The sequence below is a fragment of the Emiliania huxleyi genome (assembly GCF_000372725.1).
Source record: "Emiliania huxleyi CCMP1516 unplaced genomic scaffold EMIHUscaffold_1, whole genome shotgun sequence".
Taxonomy (NCBI): domain Eukaryota; phylum Haptophyta; order Isochrysidales; family Noelaerhabdaceae; genus Emiliania; species Emiliania huxleyi.
The window spans coordinates 2023874-2041573 of NW_005202428.1; the positions used below are offsets into that span (position 1 = coordinate 2023874).

Genomic DNA, 17700 nt, shown 5'->3' on the forward strand with positions numbered 1-17700 from the left:
CCCCGGGAGATAGCCGAGAAATACCGGGACCCTTGTGGGAGCGGAAACCTTCCTCGGACCCTCCCGAAGGTTTGGTTTTTTTTGTCACCCCCAAAAAGGGAGGCCCCCCCAGGGGGTTGAACCCCCCCCCCCCCTCCCTCCCCCCCCCCCTTCCCTTCCTACTCCTCTCCTCGATTGTCGACCTCCCCCCCCCACACACACCACCACCACCACACACACACACACATACGCGCACGCACACGCACGCACTCACGCACGCACGCGCGCACGCACGCACCGGCCCCGCCCCTCTCCTCCCTCTCCTACTCCGTCGCCACCGCCCCTCGCCACCGCCCCTCACCCACCCCCCCCTCAGGCCATCGAGCAGTACAACGGCGTCCCCCTCGACGGCCGCCCGCTGCAGATCAGCCTCGCCACCGGTGCCGCGAGATCAGCCGAGATCAGCCCCGAGATCCCCCCCCCGCCCCTTCCCCCACCCCGCCCGCTTCAATCCCCCCCCTTCCCCTGCGGGACCACACACACATGCGTATCCCTCCCCGCCCACCTCAGGCTCCCCCTCGGCCGGCGCCACCGCCGTCGCCTCGAGCATAGCGGTCGCGGTTGCGGGCGCCAAGCAGCGGACAGTGGTGCGCCGACGAGTCCCAGACACGTCCCAGACCCGTCCCAGACCCGTCCCAGACCCGTCCTCGACACGTGTGCTTGGACTTGCCGCGCCCCGTGGTGTGCAGCGTTGGGCAGCGCACTGGAGGGGGTGGGGTAGGAGGGGGTGGGGGAAGGGTAGGAGGGGGTGGGGGAAGGGTAGGAGGGGGTGGGGGAAGGGTAGGAGGGGGTGGGGGAAGGGTAGGAGGGGGTGGGGGAAGGGTAGGAGGGGGTGGGTGGGGGTGACCCGCGAGGCGGGGGTGCGCCTTCCGCCAGGTGGTCAAGGCCAAAGGGTCGAGCGACGGCTACGAGAGCTTCAAGCCGCAGAGCGTCAAGCCGCGCGGCGACGCCTCTAGATGCCACCCGTGCGGCGACGCGGCTCTAGCAACGTGGCACTTTGGCACCTCGGCACCTCGGCAGCGGTAGCACTCCTCACCCCTCCCGGAGACGCGTGCACGGCGGTGTCTGGCTGCGTCTCCCGCCACAGCTCCGCCGCGCATCCGCTGTCCTCGTGGCGTGTGTGCTTGCGCAGGCCGAGTGACGGCGGCGTCTTCGCGACGTAGGCTCCGCACGCGGCGGCAAGGGCGGCAAGGGAGGGCGCGGCAAGGGAGGGCGCGGCGGGCGCGGGCAGGGGCGCGGGCCGACACCGAAGGCGCGCTTTCGAGAGAGCCTCCGAGAGAGCGGCGAGGGCCCTTTGCCCAGCCCCGGGAGGAGGGAGGGAGAGCCTCCCCTTGCGCGTCGGGCGGAGCGATCTCGGCCAGTCTCGGCCAGTCTCGGCCAATCTCGCCTCAAGTCTCGTTCCGGGATGGTCACCAGGCGGAGGACTTGGACGCAGACTTGGACGCGTACCGCTCGGCCGCTTGAGGCGCGGCCTCGCCGCGCCATCCCGAGGCAATCGCACACACCTGACGACGGAGTGGCCACACACGCTTTTCCGCGTGGCCGCTCTGCGAGATGTGTGTGCGGGTCACCGTGTGTCCGGCGGGTGGCGTGGCACAAAGGACAAAGGCGCTTCGGGCCGCCGCGAGAAGCGCAAAGTTAACATACTCATACTGTCATCGTGTGCGTGTCGAGAGTGAGCGGAGCAGTTTAGCCTCAACATCGGGGCGAGTTTTCATGTTTCGCGATCGCCAAAACGAAAATAGTGAGATAATACGGTGTCGTGTGACACGACTCACGAGCGCCACGTTGTAACCGGCACCAACTTGATTCCTAGATCGGCGTCTCCCCCTCCCCCTATGTGCCGCCACCCCCCTCCAATCCGTAATTCCGTAAAATCGCGTGAAAAGCGCCCTAATCGAGCTGGGGAGCGGCCCCCAGCCGCCTGGGAGCGTGCCCCAGCTAGCGGGAGCGTTAGACGTACTTTTCGGCGTGAACAAAGACTTGCGGCGACGCGCCCGCCGTCGATCGCCGGGCTGCGTGGCCAGACTCCTCCGAGGAGAGCGAGGCGGAGGAGAGCGAGGCGGGGGATAGCGAGGCGGAGACCGAGGCGGATGGCGAGGAGGTCGCCAAGAGGGAGGCTCGCGTGGCGCGCAAGGGCATCGTTGTGCAATATGTAGTCAAGTGGGACGAGTGGGACCAAACTCCGGACATGACGTGGGAGCCGCCCGAGAACCTGTCCAACGCGAAGGAGGAGGTGGTCAAGTTTGAGCGGCGGGTGGCGGCGATGCCTTCTCGCGACGCCTTCTCCGGGCCAACAGCTTCGCCTGCGTAGGTGGCGGACCGCGCCGATGTCGAGACCAGCACAAGAGCTTCCCCTGGTGCTGCCCAAAGTGCTTCCAAAAGGGAAGGCGGCACTATCCAAGCACCTCGCTGCGCCTGCGCCGGCCCCGACCAAGAAGCGCAGCCGGCGCTGAGTCTCGCTGACCCCTCCCACCGTGTGGGCCGCCCGTCTGCTGCGCGTGCAGACAGCGCGTTGCGGGAGCATTAGAGAGGCCAGCCTTCGTCTTCTCAGCGTGTCGCGAGTGCTGTGTCTCTGCCTGCCTGGTAGCTGGGTGTGGGGTGGGGGACTCTCTGGTGGCTTTTGGTTACAAATTTACGGATTTACGGATTTACGGATCCACCCCCCTCCCTCCCCGTCCCGCGGCCCGGCCGTGAGACGCCGATCTAGGAATCAAGTTGGTGCCGGTAACTTGTATGACGTAGAGCCGTAATCGTACACGGCTTTATGTGAGACATGACCACGAGAGATTCGAGACTCAAGTCTTCGACGAGAGTGCTGCTGCTGGCCCAGAGAGACCGTGTGTGTAGGCGTACGCTGGGCACGGCTCTAGTGAGTGGGGGGGGGAGACGAGGGAGAGAGCAAGCAGCAACCGCGAGCTGCGGGGGGCGCCGCGGCGCTAGCGCCTCCCCGAGGTGTGCGGTGAGAAAGCCTGATCGTCGCTGATGGTGATATGTATATGCGCACATAATTTCCGAAACTGTTGCAGAGTCGGCACCGCCACACGGTTCGCGCGCGGCTTCGCCTTCGCGTGCCTCATTGCCGCAAGGCTTGCAGGTGTGTCGCAGCTCAGGTATGAGGTCCCTGGCTACGGGACGGCGACCTTCGACCTGAAGCACGAGAAGGCCGCGGGCGACCGCGAGCCGGTGCAGGCGGCGGAGCGCTCGTTCGTCGAGCGCACCGCGCCGCGGAAGGAGGAGCTGACGGAGGAGCAGAAGGATGCTCGGGCCGCGGCTCGCAGGGCCAAAAAGGCCCGGCAGAAGGCGAACAAGGCGGAGAAGGCTGCGGCGGCGGCTGCGAGCGAGGCTGAGCGTGCGGACTGCCCGCACGCGCAGCTGCGCGAGAACGTCGAGTTCGTCATGGACGGCCTGGAGGCTGCGACGCAGGCGGCGCGCAACCCAGCGGGGTCCAATATTCAGGTCGCCTACTCGCTGCCTCCCGAGGGGGGCAGCGGGTTCGGCGACCTGGTGTGTACGCCACGGTCCCTCTGGGCTCCGTGGCGACCAAGGTCGCTGCCGGCGCCTCGGCGCCGGCCGACGCCGTGTTCGGCGGCAGGTTCGCGACGGGCGAGACGCCCCGCTCGACGACCTCCGCCTCCGAGGCGGACGAGGGCGACGGCGCCGGCGGCGATGGCGGGACCGGCTTCGACCTGTTCGGGCCGGACCCCACCCCCATGGAGGACCTTTGAGGCCCTCCCCAGTCTCACCCCACCTTACCTCTGCCCCCCCCTCCCCCCATCCCTCTGCCTCCCATAGGGCAGGATAGCACTAGCATATGCGCCGAGTGCGCACACTGGGCCCACATAGATGTGACCCGCCCGCTCGAGTGCGGCGTCCGGATGCTAGTGCTTGAGAAGACACCACAAACGCGGCACGGCCCGTTTTGGATGTCTGCGGAGATTCTGTCTTAGCACACACAGCGAGTCATTCGGAGTCATTCGATGGCCAGAGTGCGATTGTGTGTGTGCGGGAGTTGGTTTGTCGGGAGGGGGAGGGGCAGGCTGCTCACCCACGTGCACCGGGCCAGTGCCTGCACTTTGAATGCCGTGGGGCTCCTGCCCGTGTCCGGGCGTGGAGATGCGAGGGTCGCCCCCCCTTGCCCCACCACTTTGTGTGTGTGGAGAAATCTACCTTACCTTACCTTACCTTCGCGCCTTCTCTCGGCCTCCGGTCCTCGCCGCCACCGTGGCGCCGCCAGCGCGCAGCGGTGTCTCGCGCGGGCGGGGCTGCAGCACCGCGACCATCCGCAGACTTCAGAGGCCGGCGATCAGGGGATCCCCGGTGTGATATATAATATATATACGACACCGGCCCTGGTGGAGAAAGGTTAATGCCCGCACTCCAAGTGCTCCCCAAGTGCCTGCGCGCACGGCAGGGCCAGGCAGCGTACCGGGGGCTCTACTCGCGGACGGCTGATGGGTGAGGCGAATCCCTCCCTCTCTACCAGAGAGTGCAGCCTCCCGCGCACAAACGTGCTCCTGTCGGGCGGTGATGCCCGCGCCGTCGTACCATGCTCTGTAGATCTCTAAGTGTGCCCCCCTGCGGACGATGCTGGGCGGGGCAGGGAGGGGGGAGGGATTGGAGGTCGCGAATATCTAATCGCTAAGTCTGGCAGCCTCGCCGCAGCGGTGGCCGCACGCTACGCACGCCAACGCCCCGCACCCCCGCACCCCCCACCCTCAGCGCCCTGCCGAGATGGGGACGGCGACGGCACCGCCATTTGGCAGCAGAGGCTTGCCTACGAGCAGCAGCAGAGGAGTGGAGCAGCAAGCGATGCAGCAAACGCCGGCGGCGTCGAAGCCATTGGTCATATCTCGGCTAATCTCGGCTAGTCTCGGCTTACCGAGCCCGTCGGTCGAGTCGACAGTTCGCCGCGTGACCTGAGGTGGAGGAGGAGGAGGAGGAGGAGGAGGAGGAGGAGGAGGAGGAGGTGGTGGTGGTGGTGGTGGTGGTGGTGGTGGTGGAGGAGGAGGAGGAGGAGGAGGAGGAGGAGGAGGTGGAGGAAGAGGGTGGAGGGAGTAGCCGGGCGTGGAGTGGAGGGGCTGGGCGTGACGGAGGGGAGGGGGGGGAGGGAGGGTACGGGCCTTCCACTCGCCGACGTTGCCGCGCACCACGCGCGCCTACAGGAGGCCGCGCGAGATTGTCGCGAGATTGCCACGGCAGGGAGGGCGGCGCGCCGCACACGCGCCAGGGCTATGCTCTGCAGCGTCGCGTGCCTGCGTCAGGAGCACGCCAGGAAGTCAAGGCGGGAATACGGATCCCGGCAGCGTCTTCAGAGCGCGTCGCGTGACTACAGGGTTACGGCTACGTCCGGATGCTGACCCCCGCCGAGTACGCGTCGGCTCGAGAGCGGGGCTGGAGGAGGCGGGGTCCGCGCCGCGCATCTATGGAGTGCGTGCCAGCCGATGTAGAGCCAGCCGAGGGCGTAGAAGAGCGCGACACCGACCCACGAGAAGGGGCGGTACCGCTCGTGCCAGACGCACGAGCAGACCGAGTAGGCTGCGACGAAGGAGTAGAAGAGGAGCGTGATGTACGTGCAGTACCGCACCGGCGTCGACCACGTCCAGAGCGGGTACGCGAAGGGCGACATGAGGATCGGGTTGACAACCGCGCCGAGGAAGGCCGAGACGAGCAGCGCCCACCGGAAGTGGAACATGTAAATGAAGCCGAGCTTGCGCAGCGGCGGCAGCGGCGAGCGGAAGAGAGGCAGCCAGTACTTTGCGGTGCACTGCTCCCAGCCGATGAACCAGCGCAGCCGCTGCGACATGAGCGCGGCCGCGCCTGCGGGCGCGAGCTCGCCCGAGCGCGCCGTCGGGCAGAAGCGGATCCGGTGGCCGTCGAGGATGATGCGCGCCTGTTGATGAGCTAACAAGTACTTAATGAACTACTACCAGCAGGATCCCCTCGACGAGGATGAGGCGCCGACAGGTCGACATCCTCGCAGTGCATGGAGCGGTGGAACCCGTACTCGCGCAGCACCGACGCCTGCCACAGCGCGTTGGAGCCGCCGAAGTACCCCGTCCCCGCCAGCGCCTCCATCGCCGGAAAGTAGACAAAATGTGTGACAAAGAACTCGGCGTCGACCGCCCTGGCGAGAGCAGTGTGCCGGGGTGTGTGTCCGGCGAGTCTCGGCTGGCTCAAGATCGGCGCGCCTCGACGCAATCTCGGCTAATCTCGTCCCCTCTCGGCGAGGCTCACCTCGCGAGCAGCCCCTCGGTGCGCCTGATGTAGGTGGAGCCTTGCACCACGTGGCACTTGCGCAGACAGAGGTGGTGCATCATCGCCACCAGCGAGCCCGGCTCCGGCCGGTGGTCCGCGTCGTACAGCGCCACGTGCGCGTCGCCCACTCCGCCCAGGCACACGTTCAGGTTCTCCGCCTACCCTCGGGGCGCCGCGGCTCATCTCGGGTGGCCTCGTGCCAACTCCGCCGAGACACACTATGCGTCTCCGCCTTGGACTTGGAGCCGACCGCCTCGATGACGCGGACGGAGCGGCCGCCGGCGTACGCGCGGCCCTCGAGCGCGCGCAGCGCCGCCTCCGCCTCTGGCAGCGCGTGCGGCGAGTTGTACACCACGTACAAAGTCATGCGGCCAGGCCACTCGAGCCGGTTCACAATGTGCTCCACCGTCGCGACGATGATGTGCTGCTCGTTGGGAAGGTAGCAGGGCACGATCACCGAGACCGGCCCGCTGCAGGCCGTCGGGTCGCGCGGCGGCAGCTCGCGCAGAGCCCGCCGCAGGATGAGGTAGATCGAGGCAAAGGCTGTGAGGCAGTTGCAGACGTTGGCGCAAAAGAGGACGACAAAGTAGATGGCCTCCACCACGTCCGGCGGCGCACAGAACAGGTTCGAGCAGGGATAGAGCCCTCCCAACATGGCGCGCGAGCGCGCGAGATTTTTCTTTATCGATCAACACTTTCGATAGACCGAAAGTAAGATCGTTCGGTGCAGAAACCCCGGCCATGCCCATGTAACGCAATTGTGCTCGATTTTTTGGTCGAGAAGTGTCTCCAAGTCTTCTGGACCCATCGATGGCCGTCGCCTCGACGCCGCTCGTCGCGGCACCATCGTGCCCGGCCTGGGCGAAGCATCGTCGCGGGCGCCAGCCGCAGTTCGACGGCAAGCCGTGCGAGCCTGCCGAGGAGGAGGACATGTGGCTGTGCCTGGCCGACGGCCGCGCGCGCAGCACCGCCGACCTGAAGCGCCTGGCGACAGCCGCTCGGGTGCGAGCGAAACGAGCAAGAGATGCAGCCGCCGCGAACACGCGCGATCGGCAGGCGCGCGACCAGCGCCGCCGGCAGCGTGAGCAGCACGACCGGCGCGCAGCGCCGGCGGTCGCCAAGACCGTGCGCCCACAACGCGGCCAGTGCGGCTGCCCGGCGCACGCGGTGTGCGGCATGTGCGTCGACCAGGGCAAGCTCGCCGCGGCCGAGCAGGCGGCCATCGACCTGGAGACGCGCTTCCACGCCTCGACGAACGTCGTCATGGACCTGGAGCGGCCCGAGGACGAGACGGCGGCGCTGCTGCAGCGCTGCGTGCGAAGCACAACCCCGTGCTCGCCATCTGGGAGGCGGGCTACGCCGACGGGGAGGGCGTCTGGGATGCCGCGCGCGCGGCGTACTTTGCGGGCGAGCTTGCCAAGCGAAGCGCAAAGGACGGACGCAAACGGCGCCGTGGCGCCGGCGCCGCGAGCGCAAGAAAGAAGCAGGCCGCACCCACAGCCCGGTCGCCCGCCGACGCGAGTGACGGAGAGGGTGACGAGCAGATGCGCGACGCATCAGACGCGCAGGATGACGGTGCAAGCATGTCCGAGGGTGAGTAAAAGTGTGAAAGAAGAGTGGTGAAATTTAGAAAAGGAGTTGCGGTGTTGATCGCCGCGGGAGCCCTCTTATTTACCTATTTCATCTATCGAGCGCAATAAACCCACAATCATCTCTATAACAGTGGCCAGGGGCGGGGCTTGCCTTTTTGCCCTCGTCAGTCGCCGCATACGGCATAGACACATCCCCACCACAGTACGTACGTGGTAGGAGCGAGTCAGCCACACACACTGAGAACAAACACCTAAATTGCCGCCGGGCCCTCTCAACTGGCAGAGCCGCGGCACCCAGCAGCACACGCGCCTCGTTCCACAACGCGGCACGCCTCGCTCCGCAACGCGGCGTGCCAAAGCGCCGTGCACGTGCACGTGCACACGTTGGTCTGTCATCCGAGATTGCAACCTCATGAGGTGTTCGCAGTTCGGGGCAGTGGCAGGCGCGTTTCATCCGTTTAAAGCCTGCGTTGTTTTTGTTTTCTTTCTTACGTGGTGTACCTGCCTTCTTAGCGAGTGCAAAATTCTTTCTCTAGTGCTAGTGCCAGTGCGCGCCAGTCCCACGACGTGGGAGCTTCGTTGTAAAATAGAAAATTCTTTACACAAGTGCGTTTCATCCATCCACGCCGCCGTTTTCCCCTCCGTGCGATATACACACACACATATGCCCCCACGCGCGTCCGACAATTCCGACCAGAGGAGCTTCCGAGCCAGCTCTCGCAGAGCAAAGCCAACTCGGCAGAGCCCGGTCGGCGACCGGCCAGCCGCTCCGCCGCCCATCCAGTCGGGATGGGCTGAAGACCTCAAGGCAGTGAGACCGCCGATGCCTCCTCTCCTCCTCCCTCTCCTTCTCAGCCTCCCAGCACCTGGCAGCCCCTCCCTCACCACTGATACCCCTGCCGGACGAAGGTGGCGGCGGTTCAGCCAGCGGCGGCGGCGCCGAGCACGAGCAGGCAGCTCATGCCGGCAAAGGCGGCAGACAAGGAGAATGTGGACCTCCGCTCGAGCGGCGCCAAGATCGAAGATTCCGATCCCGACATCTTCCCGACAGTATATATAATTTCTTCCGACGCGAGGCTCGAGCGTGTGCCAAGGAGCGTGCGCCAGATCTGCATTGCGCCTGTCATCCCGGATGAGGAGGCCGTGAACGGCCTGTCCTCGTGAGCCTCTGTCGGGGAAGGGCGGCCGACAGCTTCCACAAGCACACGAGCACTGCCGGTGGCACATTTAGGTACGGCAAGTACCTCCTGACCAAGGGCGCGCGCCAGAACCACTTTGAGTATTGCTATGGCGGCGCCCTTGGCTGTCTGCTCGCGCACCGCAACGCGTGGGAGCAGGTGGTGCGGCGGCCAGAGGCCTATGGGGTCGTGCTTGAGAACAACGCAGTCGTGGAGGACCTCGGCATCCTGCAAGCCTTGCATCGGAGCTGCCTCACGCACGGCACACCGCCAGTTCCTCGAGGCATAAGCCTCGCGGCTTCATATGTGATGCGTGACACACGGTCTTGCAGGTATCGACTACCTCGCGGTCCATAACTGGTTTGTCGTGTGCGCACCCAAGGACCACCCGCAAAGGCACCTGCAAGTGCCCGACTGAAGATGCTGAGAGCACTTGCGCAAAACGCCGCATCTAGCTCTGCACTTGTACTTGTAGGCGTGGATTGCGCCGTGGATCGTCCGGATGCGGGACCCTGTCGCGTCAACTAAGTGCTACCTGATCAGCCGGCGGTTTGCCGAGCACATGCTCAATTTTGTCGACCGGATGCTCCGCTTGCAGCAGCTCCCACCCACCCACGTCGATTTTCTCCTCTGCTTTGAGTGTATGCACGGTGTGCGACACATCTCTGAGCCACCTCCGTCTGCCTCGCCTGCCTCGCAACGCTCTTCCGTTGTCTGTCTACTCCCGCCCTGCTCGAGTTGACGCCTCTGAACACCTCCGCCACTCGCCCAGGCACCACTGGGTTTACCGGCGGCGTCTATGCCAAGAACGACGTGATCCGGATCACGCGCAGCTCTCAGTGCACGACTCCTAGGATAGCGCACTCCCAGTATGCGCAGTTCGCCAAGCGCAACTTCACGCGGCTGCTGCCCAAGAAGGTCGACATCTCATGGGGTCGAATGTGACCAGCACATGCACCTGCTGTCGCCTGCCGAGAGGTTCGAACCTGAGGTGGGTGCTGGTGATGCCGCTCCGGCTCCGCGCTCTCCGTGTGCGGAGCGACATGCACATGCACATGCAAACAGTGAACTCAAAATTCAGGTGAAAACGACAGCTCGGTGTCGCAGTAGCGTAGCTGGCACGAACCCTATTTTGATGTGTGCGTATAGAGATGATGCACTCGTAGTCGGTACACAGTAGAGTTTTTTGTGTGCGCTACACAGTATGTCGCGGGAGGTAAGGTAAGGTAAACTTCTCCACACACACGAGGTGGTGGGGCAAGGGGGGCAACCCTCGCGTCTCCACGTCTAACGACAGGAGCCCCACGGCATTTAAAGTGCAAGGCCCGGTGCGCGTGGGTGTCGCGGGACGCGGCGTGACGCGTTAATAGGGTAAGCCCGGCGTAAGATAGCCGTAGCACAGGGGTGTACGAGAGTGTACATATATACTCTAGTCTGTCTACTCTCTCTAGACTCTCTGTGGTTCCCACGGTGTACGGCTCTTTACGAATCCGGATTCCGGTACGAACACTACTCTACGAAAACGTCTCCCGCGCTATAGATACTTTACTGTGACCTGGGTGTGTATGCAAACTTAAATAAAGCCGTGTAAGCTAGTAAGCATACGGGGGCCCCTTTGTACAGTCTCCCTCGCCACGCTCCAGACACCCCACTCTCGGCTCCCGCGAGCCTTTCTCCGCTTTCGATTTTTCGTATTCAAATTCATGTGTGTGAGTGGATTCAATGTTGTAAATCTGCTATTGTGCTATGACCTATATGTGCTGCATGTGCATGTACAACATACAACATGTGCATGTGCATGTGCATGCACTTTACACGTGCTCGTAGCCCCCGGCCGCCCAGCCTCGCCCCCCCCCCCGCCCCCCCCCCCCCCCCATACTGTAAAGGCTAAAGCCATAAACGCCGGTTCAATTGACGAACCCCCTTCTCGTTGCAGCTCGCGCTCATCCAAACGGGTTACACGGCGCGGCCTTCTGCGTGCACGCCACCGCATCCGGCGAGGGCGCACCCTTCGCGCCCGTGAAGTCCACTGTGTCGAAGCCGGTGACAAAGCCCCAGACGGTGCCGGTGACGTCGGCGTCCTTGAAGCTCGCGCCAGTGACGTCCGCCTCGAAGAGGATGGCGCCTGATCTCCCTCACACTAGAGGCGTGAGGGACAGAGGAGGAGGAGGAGGAGAAGAGAGAGAGCAGAGGGAGGGGATAGGGAGGGAGGGAGAGGAGAGAGGGAGGGGGGGAGGGAGTGGGAGAGGGAGAGAGAGAGAGGGAGGGAGGGAGAGGGAGAGGGAGAGAGAGAGAGAGAGAGGGAGGGAGAGGGAGAGGGAGAGGGAGAGGGAGAGGGAGAGAGAGAGGGAGAGAGAGAGAGAGAAGGGGAGAGAGCGCAGGGAGGAGAGGATGCAGCGGGAGGAGACAACGCGCGCGGCCTTCAAAGCTCGCAGAGGTGAACCTGGCCCCGCGCAAGTCCGCGCCGGTCATGTCTGCGTTGCGGAAGGACGCCTGTGGGAGAGACGGCAAAGGGGCAGTCTCTGGCGCGGCGTCGGGAGGGTGATGGCCCAGCGCGGGTCACGACGCCTTTTCTCCGTCGACGTTTTGCAAGCTCGCCTGCAGTGGCCGAGTGGGTGAGGACAGCGCATCAGACACCTCGCGAGCTGTTGCCACGTGGGGGTGTGAGGTGGGCCGTAGTGAGGTGGGAGGATGGGCTGGGGGAGGGAGAGCGTAGGGCCTTTGTGAGGACGGCCCCGTCGAGATGGGCGTCCGCCAGCTTGGCGTTCGTGAGCGTCACCCCTTCCATCGACGCATCGCGGAAGTTGGCGCCTAACCTCGGGTGCACCTCGCACCTCGGGATAGCGCCGCGCCGGGGCGTCGGGCACGACGTGCCGGGGACATGACGTGTGTCGGGTGCACATGACGGGGACATGACGGGGACATGACGGGGACATGACGGGGGCGTGACGGCGTGTGTCTGTTGGGGGTGCGTCGCGCGGATGCGCAGAGAGGGATGCGCGCCGATGCACATCGAGTCGCTCATGTCTGCGAAGTCAAACTTGGACTTTTGCGCTTCTGTCCGCTCGAACATCGCGCCGCGCAGGTTCGACTCGCGGGCCTGGCGCGGAGTGCGCAGTGTCAGGCCAGGAACACTTCTCGACACGCACGAGTGGTGGGGCCAGACCCCGGAGGCCCTGGCGAGGACCGCGTGTGCGTCGCGTGCGAGACGGACCGCTGCGTCGGCTGCACTCGGGCATCTGTGCCGCATCTGTGCCGCATCTGTGCCGCATCTGTGCCGCATCTGTGCCGCATCTGTGCCGCATCTGTGCCGCATCTGTGCCGCATCTGTGCCGCATCTGTGCCGCATCTCGGCTGCATCTCGGCCACATCTCGGCCTTGCTTCTCACTCTCCTGGAAGCCAAGGAGCGTCGCGAAGGAAAAGGTGGCGCCGACGCCGCTCGCCTTGCTGAAATCCGTCCCGCTCATCTTCAGGCCTTGGAAATCGCAGCCCTGAGGGAACAGGCAACAAAGTCATGGGCAATGGGCCTGCCTGCTTGCCTATGTGTGTGTGTGCGTGTGTGTGCGTGTGTGTGCGTGTGTGTGCGTGTGTGCGTGCGTGCGTGCGCTACAGGCACTATACGACTACAGAGGCGAGCACACATTGTAGTCGCCCGCCTGCATGTTGAAGGTCGCCATGCACCGCGCAACGGGCGTGTGTGACCCCATAGCTCCGGAGCCCAGCCGACCTGGCGGCCGTCGGAGAGGGTGGCTCAGAGGGTCAGTGTATGTAGCTTTGAGCAGAGAGGCTCGCTCGCCGTTGAATGCGTAGCGCGAAAGCTGCGACGCCTTTATGGAGCAGGTCGCTTCGCTAATTCCGGATTGCTTTGGCGTGGCGCCAGCGGGCGGCGCGATGAGCAGCTTGCAGCGCGGGTACGAGTTGTACGTGCTGAAGTCGACGGCCCAACACTTCCGGTCTTTCTCGCAAATCTCCTGGCACTTTGGGAGCGTCTCAGCCCCCCACGTGACGCGCGAGTGTGTACCGGCGGCAAGTATGCAGTCGCCGGGACTGGACAGCCAGATCACGCCCTGGGTCGGTGCGCCATCCTTGGCGGACTGCGCTCTGGCCAGATGGACCAGTGCTGTGCATACAGCGACCGCCAGAGACCCGCCAAAGGCAGAGGCCGAGAAAAACCTGCATGGCATCGGCTGCAGCAACCACAGTGCGAAGGACACAGGTAGTGCCCTCTTTAGAGTGTTGCGGCCAGGAGTTTTTCTTTTAATCGATGGTTCATGAGGCGCAAGAAAAGGTGGCTAAGGGCTCTGCCCGCAAGGCGCCCGGTCGCCGACGCGGTACCATTGACTAATCCCGGAATACACACCCACACGACCAAATAATGCAGAGGCGGTTAGTGGTGCACTAACCCCAAGAAACCCTTCGGGTCACTCCTCATCGCAAACCCTGTCAGCAGTCCTCCTCCGGGAATGTACGTAAGAGCCACATACATTGAATAAATAGCTGAGACGAAGTACGTCGGGGCAAGTTTGGCTAACTCCATAACATGGGCGATCCGAGGCGATCCGGCGCTTCCTTCGATTGGACGGACGAAATGGATGTGGAAAAGCGGGACCGCATCGCGACATCGGGGTTCAGTATATGCTACCAGGTCACAGTATGGGTTCGGGGACTGTTCACAGCCAGTGCGGGGGTAGGGGACCCCGGGGAGTACCAGTATGGATTTCTTTTTCGGTCGGCGGCGGCCTTCAGCTCAGTGAGCAGGATCTCGATCGGCAGCTCTGGGGCCCGCGCGGCTGGGCCGGAGTACCAGACGGTTAGCTGCGGCCGCGCCTGGGCGTGGCTGGCGTACGAGCCTGGCTGCTCGGCCTGCCATGCGCGCGCGCGGGGGGTCGGCCATGGGCTTAGGTGTGCAGGGGGGGTACCGAGCAGTGTGCGGCCGCTCTGGCCAGCGCCATCAGCCTCACGGCCCGGCCCAACCTTCCCCCTTCCCCACCCTCGCCTCCAGTGCCTCCAATCAAGTCGCACCTCTCTTCTTCAGCGAATGCAGCGGCAGCACCACGTCAGAGGCCGGGCCGACTGGCGGACCTGCATGCCCAGCCATGCCCCCCACTCCCCACCCGCTTGGATCGATCAGCTGACAGCTCCACCAGCTCCCACCACCGCGTGTCGTGTCATGAAGCATGATAGATAGACATAGAAAGCATGAACCATCGAAAGGTCTGATCTCCAAAAGGAGCTCTCGGCGCGCTGCGCGCGCCCGCGCGCGCGCGCCCCGCCCCTTTTGCGCAGCAACACCTTAAAATTCATGGCCCTCAAAAATCGGGTCGGAGCGTAGCGGAGTGGGCCCCGAGTTTGAAAAGGGCGACGGACGCTTGCGTCCTAGCCTCCAACGCCCCACGCCACGCCGCTTGCGGCGGTCCGATTCCCGGAAGCCCGCCAATTTTTATTTTTTTTGAGAGCGCCTTCGTTGTTAATAGTACAAACCCAATGGTCCTCTGCGAGCGGTCCTTCGTTGCAGACGCACACACGCACACGCCGCGCCGCACCGCGCGCCCGCCCACCGCCCCGCCCAGGCGGGAAAGAGGTGGGGAGATGGGACATTTTTATTTTCTGAACAGCGGAGCCGCTCGCGCTGCTGCCCCACAAACATGCGCTTCTCCTCGCTCGACGTCTACCCAAAGACGCTCAAGGAGTTCCGTCAGCGTACGACCTCGGGCGCCATCGTCTCACTCTCGTGCGCCACCCTCATCGCGCTGCTCACCTGCGTCGAGGTCGCCGACTTTTTGCGCGGCACGAGCGACGACCACCTCTTCGTCGACACGTCGCGGGGCTCGACGCTGCGGATCAACCTCAACATCTCATTCCCAGCGCTTCCCTGCTCCACCATCACCCTCGACACCCTCGACATCTCGGGCAACCACGCGCCCGACCTGATGCGGCACATCTCAAAGACGCGGCTCGACAAGGCTGGGCGGTCGCTGGAGGATGGGCCGCGCGCGGGCGACGGCCGGCCTGGCCGCGCGCTGCTCTCCGGCGCGGGCGGCGGCGCGCAGCGGGGCCTTGGCCCCGCGCTGCTGCAGCTGAACCGCAACGACCTGATGCTCTCGGCGCTGATGCAGCTGCTGCAGCCGCACGTGCTGGAGGATAAGGCACGCGCGCACAGCCGCCGGAAGAGGGCTCGGGAAGCCTTGGCCACATGGACTCGTCCTGGCTAGGCGGCGATCGACGAGCTGCGCGCGCACGTGGGGGAGGGGTGCCACATCGAGGGCCACATGGTGATGAGCCGTGCCGCGGGACACTCTCGCTCCACGGTGGTCGCACCGCCACTCCTGTGGTCATCTAGGTGGTGAACCGGGTGGCGGGCAACTTTCACTTTGCCCTCACGCACGAGGCGCACGCGTCGGGTCCGCAGCTCTCGCCGGGAACGGCGTCTCTTCACACCTGCAGCCGTTCACAGGAGCACGCGACGCTGATGGCCGTCTTCGGGTCGCGCGACAAGCTCAACGTCTCCCACTCTGTGCACTCGGTGCGTCGGCTAGACACTTCCTAGACACTTCCTAGACACTTCCTAGACACTTCCCACTCTGTGCACTCGGTGCGTCGGCTCGCAGCACTTCCCTCTCCGCCTCCGCCTCTCGTCACGCCTGCTCCTGTCATGAACAGGTCTCGTTTGGAGAGCCCTTCCCGGGGATGGCCAGCCAGATAGATGGAAGGGAGAGACACTGCCAGCAGGACGGGCGACACCGGCGCTTCTCAAGAGGCGCCCCAGAGGCGCTGTCAGAGGTGCTGTCAGAGGTGCTGGTGGCGGGGAGACAGCGCAGCGAGGCACAGCCACACAGGCACGACAGGACAGCGGGGCGGTGTCGCACCTTAGGCCAGCCCGCGACGGCAGCGAGAGTCGATCATGAGTCTGAAGGGACCCCCTTCTGCTAGGTCAACCCGCTGGACGGCAGCGAGAAGCGGCTCGGCGACGGGTCGGGCTTCTTCCAGTACTACCTCAAGATCGTGCCAACGGTCCGCGGCCGTAGATGCGGGCTGCAGACCCTCGTGATCCGACTGGCACTCTAGAGGACACGCATTCCCCGCTGTACTCTGAGCCGCATTCGGCTGTACTCGTGGCCCTCGCCTGCACGCGATGCTCGGAGGGCTCTGCACGAAGTCTCTACCCCCGCCCTGACCTCTGGCGCGGGCTCACACTCGCAGGTCTACGAGCCGCTGCGCGGGCCCGTGCTCCGGACGAACCAGTACTCGTACACGGAGCTGCGCCCCTAGATGCAGAGCACCGGCGCGTGACGCATTCGGCTGTGTCCGGCTGCATTGAGATGTAGTGCCACCACGCAAGCCTTCCGCTGTATTCGCAGCCCGTGTGTGCTCCGAGTCGGCTGCGCGATGCTTGTGTCCAAGCCCTCGCCCTGGTCCTCACCCTGGTGCCCTCGCAACCGTAGGAGCTCTTCCGCACGACGGAGGAGGTGGGCAAGGCGCTGCTTCCGCGACGAGCCCTGTGAACAGCGTCTCTCCACGCCCCCGGCCGTGGACAGGTGGACAAGATGCCCGCCGTCTACTTCCACTACGAGATCTCGCCCATCATGGCGCGCTTCGCCGAGGGGCGCCGCTCCCTCTCCTCCTTCCTAACCGGCCTCTGCGCCATCATCGGCGCGCCAGCCGAGATCTACCGAGATCGGTCCGAGATAGACACCAACCTCTGCGCCATCACCGTCGCACGCGCAGCCACCAACTTACTGGCGCCCCACGATCCGCCACCCAGCGAAAATCCCGCGCGTCTCGTCTGGTCGGCCTCCCGCCGCGACCCCGGCTGTGCACCCCGCAGGCGGCGTCTTCACCGTCGCCGGCATGGTGGACTCGTGCATCCACCGCGTCTCCCGAGCGACAAAGGTGCGCTAACACGAGTTGTCTGCCCGTTCCGGCAGAATCCGGGCGCTGCGGACCTTGACGATCTGATGCGTGTGTGTACACCTACTCGAAAAGAAAGAAAACAGACGGACCGGATGGGAGGACGGTACGCCGCCACCACACAGCTCGCACAGGGATTTTAAGTCACCTAAGAAAGAAAGAAAGAAAGAAAACAGCGGCAAAACCAAAAGGGAGGGGATGGGAGGCGACGGCACGCCGCCACCACACAGGGTCAGGGATTTCACCAAGAATAGTAAGAATGCTCACCCATTGAGGAAGTGAGGAACTCTGCTCGGCCCACCCTGATCCTGCTGAACAAGCTCCTCTTGTAGCTTGAGCACTTGAGCACTGGATAGGGTCGATTCCGCATGGTACGGGACCCCTCGCGATCGTCTCGCCCTCCCTCACTGGTGTGTTCATCGGGGGGGGTCATAACACACACGGTACAGGATCGAGGAGGACGCCTTGCTGCTCCAGCCGGCACACCACCCTCAGCCACAGGAGCTAGTCGAGTTGGCACGCGCCTTCTACTACACCGTGCCCGCCGACGCCAAGGTGAAGCAGCTCGACCACCCCAGCCCGAGCGGACAGGTCCGGCTGCTCTCGCGCGGCGCCTGCGCGGTTCTCTCTCCGATGGCTGCCCTCTTTCCGCGGCGTTAACGGCCAGGAGGTCATCAAGGCCGCGACTGCCCAGTTCCACCCGATTGTGCAGGGGTTCTACCTG

The 17700-nt window shown here is 64.6% G+C and overlaps 7 protein-coding genes across 7 annotated transcripts; 5 read left to right on the forward strand and 2 right to left on the reverse strand.

Annotated features, from left to right (window-relative positions):
* Positions 1-348: 348 nt before the first annotated feature.
* On the forward strand, positions 349-1758 carry EMIHUDRAFT_447520 (hypothetical protein; the record flags this gene model as incomplete). The annotated part of the gene is made up of 5 exons (XM_005794302.1): positions 349-419; positions 550-626; positions 916-982; positions 1203-1291; positions 1456-1758. Coding segments are annotated over 5 exons (567 nt in total), but the record flags the coding sequence as incomplete, so codon positions are not given.
* A 1266-nt stretch (positions 1759-3024) lies between these two features.
* On the forward strand, positions 3025-3767 carry EMIHUDRAFT_194531 (hypothetical protein; the record flags this gene model as incomplete). Its single annotated transcript, XM_005794303.1, has 2 exons — positions 3025-3560; positions 3635-3767. The coding sequence occupies 2 exons, from the start codon at positions 3025-3027 to the stop codon at positions 3765-3767; spliced, it is 669 nt and encodes a 222-aa protein (XP_005794360.1).
* Positions 3768-4365: 598 nt separating this feature from the next.
* EMIHUDRAFT_447521 (hypothetical protein) lies at positions 4366-6952 on the reverse strand (the record flags this gene model as incomplete). Its single annotated transcript, XM_005794304.1, has 6 exons — positions 4366-4816; positions 5159-5198; positions 5387-5932; positions 6013-6166; positions 6277-6455; positions 6548-6952. The coding sequence occupies 6 exons, from the start codon at positions 6950-6952 to the stop codon at positions 4758-4760; spliced, it is 1383 nt and encodes a 460-aa protein (XP_005794361.1). The 3' UTR covers positions 4366-4757.
* Positions 6953-7107: 155 nt separating this feature from the next.
* EMIHUDRAFT_194533 (hypothetical protein) lies at positions 7108-7898 on the forward strand (the record flags this gene model as incomplete). The annotated part of the gene is made up of 2 exons (XM_005794305.1): positions 7108-7611; positions 7647-7898. The coding sequence occupies 2 exons, from the start codon at positions 7108-7110 to the stop codon at positions 7896-7898; spliced, it is 756 nt and encodes a 251-aa protein (XP_005794362.1).
* Positions 7899-8553: 655 nt separating this feature from the next.
* On the forward strand, positions 8554-10012 carry EMIHUDRAFT_194534 (hypothetical protein; the record flags this gene model as incomplete). The annotated part of the gene is made up of 6 exons (XM_005794306.1): positions 8554-8700; positions 8799-9049; positions 9121-9373; positions 9450-9473; positions 9543-9717; positions 9840-10012. 6 exons carry the CDS (start codon positions 8554-8556, stop codon positions 10010-10012), a joined length of 1023 nt encoding a protein of 340 aa, XP_005794363.1.
* A 998-nt stretch (positions 10013-11010) lies between these two features.
* Positions 11011-13249, reverse strand: EMIHUDRAFT_447522 (hypothetical protein; the record flags this gene model as incomplete). The annotated part of the gene is made up of 7 exons (XM_005794307.1): positions 12865-13249; positions 12710-12795; positions 12461-12559; positions 12079-12167; positions 11799-11883; positions 11479-11560; positions 11011-11192 (listed from the first exon to the last, which is right to left on the reverse strand). Exons 2-7 carry the CDS (start codon positions 12773-12775, stop codon positions 11011-11013), a joined length of 603 nt encoding a protein of 200 aa, XP_005794364.1. The 5' UTR covers positions 12776-12795; positions 12865-13249.
* A 1464-nt stretch (positions 13250-14713) lies between these two features.
* Positions 14714-17636, forward strand: EMIHUDRAFT_461040 (hypothetical protein; the record flags this gene model as incomplete). Its single annotated transcript, XM_005794308.1, has 10 exons — positions 14714-15199; positions 15281-15340; positions 15409-15591; positions 15729-15866; positions 15999-16079; positions 16269-16322; positions 16511-16534; positions 16604-16844; positions 16894-16958; positions 17478-17636. The coding sequence occupies 10 exons, from the start codon at positions 14714-14716 to the stop codon at positions 17634-17636; spliced, it is 1491 nt and encodes a 496-aa protein (XP_005794365.1).
* Positions 17637-17700: the final 64 nt, after the last annotated feature.